The 14,132-nt window shown below is 39.4% G+C and overlaps 1 protein-coding gene across 21 annotated transcripts in view; it reads right to left on the reverse strand.

The window, feature by feature from the left end:
• FAM13B (family with sequence similarity 13 member B) overlaps positions 1–14,132 on the reverse strand; it is a 172,424-nt gene that overhangs the window by 74,358 nt on the left and 83,934 nt on the right. For 20 of the 21 annotated variants that reach the window (XM_063604235.1, XM_063604236.1, XM_034960556.2 and 17 more), the window contains 3 exons: positions 8,398–8,564; positions 6,326–6,517; positions 5,674–5,886 (listed from right to left, as the gene is read on the reverse strand). In XM_063604235.1, the coding sequence (XP_063460305.1) occupies positions 5,674–5,886; positions 6,326–6,482 (370 nt within the window). In that variant the 5' untranslated portion in view covers positions 6,483–6,517; positions 8,398–8,564. The remainder of the gene's footprint in view (positions 1–5,673; positions 5,887–6,325; positions 6,518–8,397; positions 8,565–14,132) is intronic. The other variant, XM_014345042.3, reaches the window with a different exon arrangement.

The raw sequence follows: 14,132 nt of genomic DNA on the forward strand, positions 1-14,132 counted from the left end.
AACTAGACCCGTATTCATTCCACTAATTGGTGAGGATCCCATTTGGGAGAAATAAGTGCTCAGAGGTCCTCTCGAAATGAAGTGATTTATTGTGCCACATGAGTAAAAATCAATTATGTTTCATTTTGTATTTTTCCGCAGGTTCTTAAAATTATTTTACTGAAAAACTCTTGGTAAAAGGTTACGGTCATGATATTAACTATCTCTGCAAAATAACACTAGTCTAAAAAGTTTATCAGGAAATAGGACTCCAGTACTATGTTGATTCAAAAAAAAAAAAAAATCTGGCCTCGTATGGTGGCTCATGCCTGTAATCCCAGCACTTTGGGAGGCTGAGACAGGGGCATCACCTGAGCTCAGGAGTTCGAGTCCAGCCTGGGCAACATCACGAAACCCCGTTCTACCAAAAATACAAAAATTAGCTGAGTGTACTGGCACACACATGTGGTCCCAGCTACTCAGGAGGCTGAGGTGAGAGGATGGCTTGAGCCTGGGAGGCAGTGGTTGCAGTAAGCCGAGATCGTGCCACTGCACTTCAGCCTGAGTGACAGAGTGAGACCCTGTCTCAAAAAGAAAAAAAAAAAGGCTGGGCGCGGTGGCTCACGCCTGTAATCCCAGCACTTTGGGAGGCCGAGACAGGTGGATCACAAGGTCAGGAGATCGAGACCATCCTGGCTAACACGGTGAAATCCCGTCTCTACTAAAAATACAAAAAATTAGCTGGGTGTGTTGGCGGGTGTCTGTAGTCCCAGCTACTCAGGAGACTGAGGCAGGAGAATGGCGTGAACCCAGGAGGCAGAGCTTGCAGTGAGCCGAGATCGCACCACTACACTCCAGCCTGGGGGACAGAGCAAGACTCCATCTCCAAAAAAAAAAAAAAATTTTTAAGTTTATCAGGAAAGGCTACAGTCACATGAGTTTTACTTAAAATGTAAAATGCAACCAATAACAACTCTTCTATACTTTGTAATATTACCAGCTGTCCATTCAAATGTACCAGTACTTCAATTTTAAAATCAGACAGAATAGTCCCTGGATTAATGTTTAAATCACTGGACCTATAACTGATGAGAAATTTTAACAACCTAAGCATTCAGCAGAAAATTATTATAGAAATCACATATCAAAAATGCAAGCACTTAATATTATCAATATAATGAAGATACCAACACTTGACAAATTCTACCTAACATTCTCTCCAGCTCTGTGGCACTTAATGTCTAGCATACCTATCCATATGTTTATTTTTATCATCTATTTTACCATCTTCCCTTATCCGCTATAGCATTTTAGTTCTGTGAGCGCAGAGATATTTTTTTCTTTGAGACAGGCTGTCGCTCCAGGCTGGAGTGCAGTGGCATGATCACTGAGGCCCACCACAGCCTCAACCTCCCAGGCCCAAGCGATCCTCCCACGTCAACTTCCTAGGTAACTGGAACCACAAGCAAATGCCACCACAGCTGGCTATTTTTTGAAGTTTCTGTAACAACAGGGTCTCCCTATGTTGCCCAGACTGGTCTAGAACTCCTAGGCTCAAGTGATCCTCCCGCCTCAGCCTCCCAAAGTGCTGGGATTACAGGCGTGAGTCCCCACGCCCAGCCATGAGGGCAGAGATTTTCATCTAGTTTTTTTCAGTGCTGAATTCTCAGTATCTGGAGCAAGGGTCCCCAGCCGGGGCTGCAGATCAGTCTGTGGCCTGTTAGGAACTGGGCCATACAGGAGGTGAGCAGCAAGTCAGATCAGTGGCAGCATTAGATTCTCATAGGAGCAAGAATGCTACTGTGAACTATGCATGCAAGGGATCTAGATGTACATTCTTTATGAGACTCTGATGCCTAATGATCTGAGTTGGAACAGTTTCATCCCAAAACCATTCCTCCTCTCCATCAGTGGAAAAACTGTCTTCCACAAAACCAGTCCCTGGTGTCAAAAAGGTTGGGGATTGCTGATCTAGAGCACTGCCTAGCACACAGCAGATGTTCAATAAACATTAGTTGAATTCACTGAATGAATACACAATAACTGAAAAAAGATGTTGAACATACTACACCATTTGACTTGAGGTGGTAAGCTTGTGGGCAATACTGTTTTTATTTGAAATACTATCCACATTATCCAAAGTTTTGTTTGGCTACATTTCCTCTACACATTTGTACCTATACTGGCCTGTGTCTGAAGTCTTCAAATAAGGCAGAGAAGCATTTCAAAATACATTAAATGTATACATACTTGCTTAAATTTCTTTCCTTTGGAGTCTACTTTCTAGTTAAATCATATCCAAGGAAAATAATGTATGTATCAGAGAAGTTTCCCCTAACAATTCCTTCAAGTACTGTAACATTTTTTGGAAATGTTCTAACTAATCCACAAAACTGCTAGCTATGTTTTCTATCAAAACACAATGTATAAGCAGTTGGACTAACCATTATGGTCTAACCCAGAAGTTGTCAACATCTGACAATGAACGGTTGTCATGACTTTGGGGAAGACAGTGCCTTTGGTAGAGGTCAGGGATGCTGCTAAACATCCTAAGGTACACAACTCCCCATCACAAAAAATTATCAAGCCCAAAATCAACAGTACCAAGGCTGTGAAACCCTAGTCTAAATAAAAGGTTTAACCACACCAGTGTATGCACTGTCCAGCTACCACAGAAAAATGAAACCACTTTTTAAAAACAAAAGCTGAAATGCAACTGCAACAGTGCTTCTTCCATGATCTTAAAAGCAATTAACTGTCATGTATTTGTGAATATTAAAATATTATCATATTATTTATCTACAGCTGGGTGCCATGGCTCATGCCTGTAATTCCAGCACTCTGGGAGGCCAAGGTGGGCGCATCACTTGAGGTCAGGAGTTCGAGATCAGCCTGGCCAACATGGTGAAACCCCATCTCTACTAAAAATACAAAAAGTAGCTGGGTACGGTAGCACACACCTGTAGTCCCTGCTACTCAGGAGGCTGAAGCATGAGAATCACTTGAACCTGGGAGGCAGAGGTTGAAGTGGGCCAAGATGGTCCCACTGCACTCCAGCCTGGGTGACAGAGCAAGACTCTGTCTCAAAAAATAAAAGAAACAAACAAAATTATCTACAGTAAATGAAGAGAGGAAACTTTGTTCAGAGATCTAGACACCTTCCCAAAATAACTAAATGAATGAATGATCAGATGATATTACAACATAAATGCAAATATCACCCCAAATACTACCATACCTAGCTGCACAGCTATTAAAGAAACGGGTGTATATGTGAGTATATGTGCACACATACATACACATGCTAATGATTATCTATGTACAAGTGGAAAATAGAAGAAAACAGTGAATTTCTCATATTAAACATGAAAGCACTTATTGACCATAAGCATTTTTGCTTTTTTTTGCACATCTTTTTTGCAAATTTTTGCATATCTTAAATTCCTTCACAAGTGAATGTTAGCATAAGAATAAGTAACAAGATGCGTATTGTAATTCCATGAATATCAACACAGTACATGGTGCTGTCATAATTTTAAATGAAAACCAGGCCATGGCTAAGACTGAAACTTTTTCAAATAGGGTAAATGCGCAATTTTTGAAAGAAAAGAAGGGGTAGGATTGGTTTACAATTTATGACCAGAAAGTTGTGTCTTTGAAGAGGAACTTAGTTGTCCCAACAGTACATGATGCTGTCATAATTTTAAATGAAAACCAGGCCAGGTACAATGGCTCACTCCTATAATCCCAGTGCTTCGGGAAACTGAGACAGTTTGGGAAACTGAGACAGGAGGATCACTTGAGCTCAGGAGTTCAAGACCTGCTTGGGCAACATAGCAAGATCTTGTCTCTACAAAACATAAAAAATTTTTTAAAATTAGCCAGGCATGGTGGTGCGCACCTGTAGTCCCAGCTACTCAAGAGGCTGAGGCGAGAGGATCACTTGAGCCCTGGAGATCAAGACTGTAGTGAACTAGGATCACACCACTGCACTCCAGCCTGGGCGACAGAGCAAGGACATTTCAAAAAAACAACAACAACGAATAAATGAAAACCAATTGAAATGACAATCCTAGTGAAAAATAAATAGCTTCTGATAGATTCTACCAGTGAGTCAATGACTTTGCTTCCATTAAATCTCACTGCAATTATTAATTTATAAATTTTCATTCAGGACTGAAAGATTATCTGACTCTTGGAACTTTAAATATGTGTCTGCAATTCAGCTAACAGAGGGAACATGGAAACCTATCACTATAAAGAGAATGGCTCTAGAGTTATTTTAAAAGGCTCAAAAAACCTTTACCATATTGGTTTCGGTTCATATTTAATAAATGCAAAATGCTTATTATGTGTCTCAACATAAACATTTGAAAAAATTCCTGTAATAATAAAATGGATTCAAAAATTCAAAACAAAAAAGCGTAATTTTGGGGGGAGAAAAATTAAAGTGATGCATTGAAAAAAGGGTAGCCTTACTAATAACATTTCGTTTTAAAACCTGTTTTTTGATCCAGATTATAGAGTAAAAGAACAGAACTGAATCAGGTTACCCATTCCTGAATATAGCAAGTTCAAAGTAAGCCTTATGATTTAGCTGTACAGAAAACATGTGTAAGAGGGTCACAGAACGTCTTTGCATTGACCTTTATACATAAATCAAAGACATCCAACTAACTTAGGCTCACAGTTTAAAATTTAAGAAAAAGACGGATAAACACTTTCGAAAGAAAATACACCTTCTCTGACAACATAATACTTAAGGATATATACACACATATTATAGAATGCCCAGCTGTGATAGAGATAGGCATAAAGGAAGTAGTTATAATTTCTTAGCATAACTGAATTTCTTTAGAAGCCCTGATTCAAAAAATAAATGAACTCCATAATACCAAAAAAGCCTGAAAAGGTAATTTTAAAATTCAAGAAATGTATAACTCTATATGCCAACTTTACACATTTTCCTATATAATGAAGCATGTCCCTCCATTACATATACATGAATACCATTTGGCTCTAGGAACAGAAGCATTTCCTCACTTCTTGGTTCTTTGACCTTTCTGCTGCCTCTACCATTATTTTTCCTGTTCCTGTTCCACTCTAGCTAAGCACTACTTTTTAGTCACCACCAAAAAAACCTAACAAAGATACATCTTTTTTTGTTTCTTTGGCTTAGAGTCTAATGTTCAATTTGATATTCATTTCCTCTAGCTAAGTGTTCAAGAACAAGTTTTAGGTATATTCAAAGCCTAGAATCAAAGTTGTCTTCTTCCTTTTGCTAGGAAATTCTATCAAACCAGGGATAAGTAACCCTAATAGTGGTAATATCACCACTAAGCAACACCTTTGGCTACTATTGGACATTGTGCCACCACACACATTACCTTACATAAATTTCTCTTCTTTCTTTTTGATGACCCCTCCTACTCCTTGTTCTTGTCTCCTCCCTTTCCTCTTCTTCACCCTGTTTCTTAGGCTAATAAAACCAATCACAAAAAGTAAATAGTACTAGAGGGATCCCGGAAGTTGCCTTTCCTATGACAAGATCATACAACCCCAAAAAGCAAATGAGAAAATAACAAATTAATCTCTAAAATACTATACTTACTGTTTACATGTCAAGATTTCTAAAAGGTAAAGACTAGGAAATTAACAACAAATGACCAATTGATAAGTATCAAATTATGTTACCTTGAGAAAGCTGCATCAAGTGAATATGTAAACTGCCAGGGATAACAGGTTCAGGAAGTTCTTGAAGAAAAAATCTAAGAAGGCTAATAGCTGAGGGAACATCTGCTTCCTTAACCAAATCCACCTCTTCTCCGCTGTCGTATCTCTGCCGAAGCCACTCCACTGTCTCAGCATTTCCATTGACTTGAAAAAGTCCTTGTTGCTCCAGACCTCCTACGTTAGTTCAAGGCAATCATTCAATAAGCTGCAATGTCAACTGCTTGACCATATATATTCATTCTCCAATTAACTTAAAATACTCATACTTTTGGAAAGCCTTTCTTGGCTCCCCTGACTTGTCTAAAAACCTTCAAATTATACATCTAGAAACATACTATCTCTGTTCTAAGGGATATTCTATTTTATCCCACCCCTTATATCCATTAAAAATATTCCTATCACCCCCACTAAAACTTGTTCTAGGCTGGGCAACTGTCATTTCTAAGTATATGAATTTAAGTAAAAATCACACTAAAACATTAAAAAGAATTTCTAGTTTTTCCTATGTTTTGGACTTTCCATATTAAAAAAAAAATTAAAAATCCAAGGTCAAAAAGGGGTAAGTTGTGTTTATTAAAACAAAAGCTAGCCCTCAAAGTAAGGAAATGTATACCATGTTCCTCAATATAGTCCACAACGTGGCGGACTATGAATGGAACCTCATTGTCTGGATGTCCTCCCTGCTGCAGCTCATCAAGTGGAATTCCAAATATTTTGTTAGCAAGAACGGAGTTGCAGTTACTCAAGGAAGGGGAGGAGCTCTTCCTCATATCTTTTTTGCAGCCAGAAATCAAAGCTGTCTTTTCTGCCAAATGAAAGACAAAAAAAAAGACTATAATGATTAACAGGTGGCAATATGACTAGATACATTAAAGAAAAATGCTTTACACCTGAATGTGTTCTCATCTATTTAAATGTTCCAGTTAGCAGGCCCATAGTGTGTTCTACAGATGAAGTTCAGTACAATTACCTAAACATATTCCCTATTACGAAGAGTTAGTGCTGAATGCTCCCTTTAGTGTTTGCATACTTATCAAACAATAGCAAAGTTAATCATCAAAGATTTAGCAAGAGGCATTAATGTCCCAAAGACAAATTAAGGAGCAAATTTGGCTCCAAGAAAACCTTTACTGAACAAGCTTATTAATGACACAGGTAAATCCAAACCCGTTCTGGACTGTGCCATATAAAGCTCATCTAACCCCTCAATTCATAAGCCCAAACAGGAGAGAATCCTTTTTAGAAAGTGATGATCTAATAACCACTTTTTATAAATGATGGGCTAATAAGAACAAGATTAATGAGTTCTTATTTCTACATGATAAAGCAGCTGTAATAAATTTTTTTTTTTTTTGAGACGGAGTCTCGCTCTGTTGCCCAGGCTGCAGTGCAGTGGCATGATCTCGGCTCACTGCAAGCTCTGCCTCCTAGGTTCATGCCATTCTCCTGCCTCAGCCTCCCAAGTAGCTGGGACTACAGGTGCCTGCCACCACGCCCGGCTAATTTTTTTGTATTTTTAGTAGAGATGGGGTTTCACCGTGTTAGCCAGGATGGTCTCCATCTCCTGACCTCGTGATCTGCCCGTCTTGGCCCCCAAAGTGCTGGGATTACAGGCGTTAGCCACCGCACCCGGCCTGTAATACATTTTTATAAAAAAGAAATTTTTCATTTCTGGACATCAACTTTCAATAAGAGATGTCCTTTTATCAACACTGTTATTTCTTTTTATTTTTTGAGACAGTTTCGCTCTTTTTGCCCAGGCTGGAGTGCAATGGTGCAATCTTGGCTCACTGTAACATTCACCGCCTGGGTTCAGGCGGTTCTCCTGCCTCAGCCTCCCATGTAGCTGGGATTACAGGTGTGCGCCATCACGCCCGGCTAATTTTGTATTTTTAGTAGAGACGGGGTTTCACCATGTTGGCCAAGCTGGTCTTGAACTCCTGACCTCAGGTGATCAGCCAGCCTCAGCCTCCAAAGCGCTGGGATTATAGGCACAAGCCGTCGTGTCTGTCCTTAACACTGTTATTTCATAATTATCCAAAAGAAAAATTTTCAGAGCCATCTAGTTCAGAAGAAATAGTTATTTGTCCTAATTTTGTAGGAATTGTGATCAGTAAAGAAGTGGGAGAAAACAATGTCTCAGATGGCCATTTCCAATATCTGACACATCAGAGAACAAGTAATTCTAAGAAAAATTTATTTTCTAAAATAAACACATTACATATTTATTACTTTACGTAGGAAAAGAGTATTTGTAAAAGAAAGAAAAACTCAAAGGTTGATAATGAACAAAATGACACCAGCTGGTATTTTTTCCATCACCCTAGAAAAACAATTTCTTTCTCACTGCAAGAGAAAAAAAGCAAATCACAAAAATAAGTCTACTAAAATTCCTAAGTTTACAAAAATAAGGTCCACTGGATCAAGTGTATACCCACTGGATCAAGAATGTCACAACATGACTAGGAAACAATGCAGCCAACTTAAAAGAAAAAATTAACTTAAGGATAGCAAAATGCCATACATTTACATAGTCTCAGACAAGCAACATCCATTCTTCAATGTATCTGGTGCCAGCTAAGAACTATAAAACCTCAAGTTAAATCAAATAGCAGCTACAGGGGCAAGTTCCAAAATCTCTATGGATTTATAGAGCACGAGATAGTTACCATTTTGAAAACTTACCTTTCAGTACTTAAATACCTAAGTTTAAAAAATGGCTTCTGCACCAGCTACCCTCACTGAGCAAGCATTCTTTTGTCATTTATGGCTGTTTGAGATTATGGCAGAAGATCAGCCTGTAGTTCCTCATTGAAGAAATGCAGAACTCGATCAGTACTTCAGCAGTTAATCTACAAGACAAAAACAATTATTTCAATTTCCCACATCTTTAACTGTCAGAAGAGACTATTAATAGAAGCAGCAGTACAGTCCTCTTAAGAGGTTACCTATATTGAAAGGTATTCTTCTGTCTGAAAAATCTATCTGTAACCTAAAGGCAAAACCTTGCAACGGTTTCAGATGATGATGGAAAATTGGAGAAGAATCTTTCTGCTGAAGATAAATAAATAAACGAATTGCAAAGGAGGATATGTGACAGGACACATCTTCAAGGACTACACCATTCAAATAATCCATTTTCCTCAATTATGTGTGGACACCCTACCCCATCCCATTCCTTCCTCATTTCCTCACATACTCAGAACTAAACATGGAAGCATTTTCAAAAGATCAAAGAATCAAAGATATGATTTAAGCTTGCTACTATACTTAAGTACTTTCTTCTTTTTTTTGTATACAACATAGTGGTTGCCTGAGCTCCCTAATTTAGAGAAGCGATAGCATATGTTGGAAAAGAGCAAAAAGAACAGTCCCAGAAAGATTTAGATTCAATTAATAACTCCGTCATTTTGTAGACACATGATGGTGAACAACTTCCATGTCTCTGAGCCTAGGTTTCTTTACATAAAACAAGAAACTACCTGTACAGGCCAGGTGCATTGGCTCATGGCTATAATCCCAGCACTATGAGAGGCCAAGGTGGGAGGATCACTTGAGCCCAGGAGTTTGAGACCAGCCTGGGCAATATAGTGAGACCCCATCTCTACAAAAAAATTTAGAAATTAGCCAGGTATAGTAGTGCCTGTAGTCCCAGCTACTTGGAAGGCTGAGGCGGGAGGATCACTTCTGCCAGGAGGTGGAGGCTGCAATGGGTTGTGTTTGCACCACTGCACTCCAGCCTGGGCAACAAAGTGAGATCCTGTCTCAAAAAAAAAAAAAAAAAAAAAAAAAAAGAATAATACCTGTACAGCTGTTAAGTTTAGTTTAACTGAGATAACATATGTATGCAGTAGATAGAGAACCAGTCTCCTCTCTCTTCTTTGCATAATGCTAAAAGACCAGCAATTAGACTAGAGAGAGAGAGAAGAACTTGTTTGGCAAAGTGTTTAATATTTGGTCTCATCATCCTTTGTGAATTCTAATGGTATCATTATCCTCTGTGAATTCTAGTCATCTATTAACAAATCTTTTAATAAGCTCAGTAAACTACACTGCAGGACTCTGCCCAAGAAGCTTCAGGTAAGCAGAAGAGTAATATTAATCAGTGTGGTTTTCAAAGAAGTGTTATCAGTAACATACACCTCCAGGAGAAACATTAAAAACTGAAGGGAAGGAAAACCACATTCCCATAACAAATCTTTTAGTTGATGATTAGTTGCAAAACATCCTGAAATGCCTGCTAAGACATGTAGTTAATCTACCTATCTATCCATTTGAAAACAATTTCGAAGTTAACTTCAGAGATAAATTATTTAACAGACTTACACTAAAAGTCAAGCTGATATCCTCATGACATAAAGGGGGATTTGCTTGATGTACTATAAACGAAAACTCACTACAAAAGTCTGTCAGGAAGCAAGTTTTATACATCACTAAAATGACTACTCAGTGTTTAGAATGCCTTGTTAATTTTTTTTTTTTTTCGAGACAGGGTCTCACTCTGTCACCCAGGCTGGAGTGCAGTGGTGCAATTATGGCTCACTGCAGCCTCAAACTCCTGGACCCAAGCAATCCCCTGCCTCAGCCTCCCAAACTGCTGGGCCTACATGTACACACTACCATACCCAGCTGTATTTTTAGTAGAGAGGAAGTCTCATGTTGCCCAGGCTGGTCTCAGACTCCTGGCCTCAAGCAATCCCTCCCACCTTGCTGGGATTACAGGTGTGAGCCACTGCTCCCAGTCAGGAGCCTATTATCTCATCTCATGACCTCTACTACCTGCAACCTCTAACTAGACAACCTGAAAGCATATTTTTCTAAGGTGAGGCTGGGTAGGAATCTATGAATTCATCAGTAAAAATTTACCCTCGATACTAGGAAAACAATCGAAGGCATCAATCTTTCTGACGACAAGTTTCTCTTTCTCCTGAGGATGTTGACGGATATAGCAGCAACAAACATTAAATGAGCAGTTATGATATGCCAGGCAGTTCCATGCACTTTACATGTATTAAGGTATTCTTTAACCCTTAATTAGACATTGCAAGGCTCACCAATTTACCCACAGTCCACCCAGATAATAAGGGTCAGAGGCAGAATATGAAAGCAGAGAATGTGATTCTCAAAGTCCTTGAGCTCTTAATCACTATACTATTTTTTCATGTAAATTATCACAATTTATAGTATGATAGAATGTCACATTCTGGCTCTCAAACTGGCCATAGTCTTTTTCTTTTTTTGAGACAGGCTGGAGTACAGTGGCATATGCGATCACAGCTCACTGCAGCCTCAACCTCCCCAGACCTACGTGATCCTCCTACCTCAGCCTCTTGAGTAGCTAGGACTACAGGCGTGGGCCACCACACCCGGCTAATTTTTGTAAAAATGAGGTTTCACCACATTGCCCAGGCTGGTCTTGAACTCCTGGGCTCAGGCAATCCACCCACTTCAGCCTCCCAAGGTCCTGGGATTACAGGCATGATCCACCATGCCCGGCCTCAAAGTCTTATATACATTTTAGGTCATCACTTATTTCTAGCTTGCGAACAGGTACTTCCAGAGGGCAGGCCTATGGTCCAAACCCCAGGAGCCAATCTTTCACTTGGGACTTGTATCTAGAGCACATTGCTGAGAACTCTCAGACTGGAGAGTGGCCCAAGGTAACATTTCTGCAAACTGCAAAGTAGTTGACATTATTTAGTCCTGTTTCCTACCCCTTTTCAGAGCTTAAATCACGTAAATATTCCCTTCACATCTGTGGTGGGTTGAATAGTGTCCCCCCCAAACCTCATGTCCACCAAGAACCTCATAATGTGACTTTATCTGGAAATAAGGTCTTTGCAGGTGTAATTAGTTAAGGATCTCAAGAGGAAATCATCCTAGATTTAGGGCAGGCCCTAAATCCAATGACTCATGTCCTTATAAGAAGAGGACAAGATACACAGAGACACACAGAGAGAAAGAAGAGCATGTGAAGACAGGGAGAAACTGGAGTTATGCTGCCAGAAGCCAAGAAATGCCAGGAACTACCAGAAGCTGGAAGAGGCAAAGAAAGATTCTCCCCTAGAATCTGCCCTGTGGACACTTCCTTTTGGGCTTCTACCCTCCTCAACTGTGAGAAAAAACTTCCTATTATTTTAGAGCCACCTAGTTTGTAGCAATTTGTCATGAAAGTCCTAGAAAATGAATGGAACACCTAAACTACAATATTACATTCTAAAAAAAAAAAAAAGAAAAAAAAAGGAAAACAGCAGCAGGCACCGTACAAAAATATACCAAAAAGATCTAATAAAATGTCCTAGCAGATAGAATCAATAAAATGTCAAGAAAGCAGTTCAATAAAAGGATTGACACAAGAGAATACAATGTGTGGACTTTCAAAATAACCAAGTATTTCCAAAAGCATACTGTTATAAATCTAAACAGCAAAATTTATACACACACACAGAGAGAAAGAGAGAGAGAGAGAGAGAGAGAGTTTTTTGAGTTTGTTTTTTTTGTTTGTTTTTTTTTTTGAGACAGAGTCTTACTCTGTCACCCAGGCTGGAGTGCAGTGGCACGATCTCAGCTCACTGCAACCTCTGTCTCCTGGGCTCAAGCAATTCTCGTGCCTCAGCCTCCTGAGTAGTAGAGATCATAGGCACGTGCCACCATGCGCGGCTAATTTTTTTGTATTTTTTGGTAGAGATGGAGTTTCACCACGTTGGCCAGGCTGGTATCGAACTCCTGACCTCAGGTGATCTGCACACCTCGGCATTATAGGCATGAGCCACCACTCCCAGCCCCAAACAGCAAAATTATTTTAAATACAAGTGACAGTTGCCTAGCATGGTGTTATTGACAAGGAATAGGAAATTACATTGAATTTTACATCATATACCTCACCATGAGATAACAGTGATTACAAACAAAGCCATATATATATATATATATATTTTTTTTTTTTTTTTTTTTTTTTTTTTTTTTGAGTTGAGGTCTCACCCTGTTGCCCAGGCTGGAGTACAGTGGCCCAATCATGCAGCCTCAAACTCCTGGGCTCAAGCAAACCTCCCACCTCAGCCTCCTAAATCACTGGGATTACAGGCATGAGTCACTACTCCCGGCTCAGAAACAATGCAATTAAACACCAATTATCAATAAAGTTGGGTAACATTCAAGAAAGTGTACCTTCATACACCAGCTATCAACCTAAGTTCTACAGGGACTCAAGGTACTTTTGCATTCCATTCAATTTCATTTACATATACAAAAATACACATACATAGTAGCAGCACACACACCCCTTTTTCCCCCCATGGGCTGAAAAATTTAATATTGTTGAAATATCCATACAATCCAAAGTGGTCTACAGATTCAATGCACTCCCCATTAAAATTACAATGACATTCTTCAAAGAAACTGAAAAAGCAACCCTAAATTTTGTACAAAAGCATAAAAACCCTGATTAACACAAACAATCCTGAAGAAAATGAACAGAGCTGGAGGCATCACACTAGCCAACTTACAAATATACTACAGAGCTATATTAACCAAAACAGCATCTACAATCAACTGATTTTTGACAAATGAAACGTACCTTTCTTAATAGCACAGAATCTTTACACTTTATCTACTAAAATTAGTAGTAAGGGGCTTTTAAAAAGGGGTAGAGCACCAATATCAATACTATAGATAATAATAGCAGACAGCATTTGCTGAGCTCTTACAATATGGCAGGCACTATTTCAAAGACTTTAACTATATCAACGCATTTAATCCTTACAACAACCCTAAAGGAGGCAAATACTTTCATTATATCCATTTTACTGATGAGAAAACTGAAACACAGAACTTTTTGACGTGATGAAAATGTTCTATGTCATAACTGTGGCAGTGATAGTTACATATGAATATATTTATTAAAACGTATTGAACTGGACATGCTGTTGTATATAAACCATACTTCAATAAAGCTGAAGAAAATGAAAAAAGAGGCCCGGCATGATGGCTCACACCCGTAATCCCAGCTCTTTGGGAGGCCGAGGTGGGCAGATCACTCGAGCTCCAGAGTTCGAGACCAGCCTGGGCAACATGGCAAAACCCCGTTTCTACAAAAAAGTACAAAAATTAGCTGGGCATGATGTCATGCGCCTGCAGTCCCAGCTACTCGGGAGGCTGAGGTGGAAGGATCACTGGAGCCCAGGGAGGTAGAGGCTTCCAGTGAGCTGTGATCATGCCACTGAACTCCAGTGTGGGCACCAGAGAGGGACCGTGTCTCAAAAAAAAAAAAAAAAAAAAAAATTGGTCAGGCACTGTGGCTCACACCTGTAATCCCAGCACTTTGGGAGGTCGAGACGGGTGGATCACCCAAGATCAGGAGTTCAAGACCAGCCTGGCCAACATGGTAAAACCCTATCTCTACTAAAAGTAAAAAATTAGCT

Source organism: Pan paniscus, chromosome 4 (genome assembly GCF_029289425.2).
Source record: "Pan paniscus chromosome 4, NHGRI_mPanPan1-v2.0_pri, whole genome shotgun sequence".
Classification (NCBI taxonomy): Eukaryota; Metazoa; Chordata; class Mammalia; order Primates; family Hominidae; genus Pan; species Pan paniscus.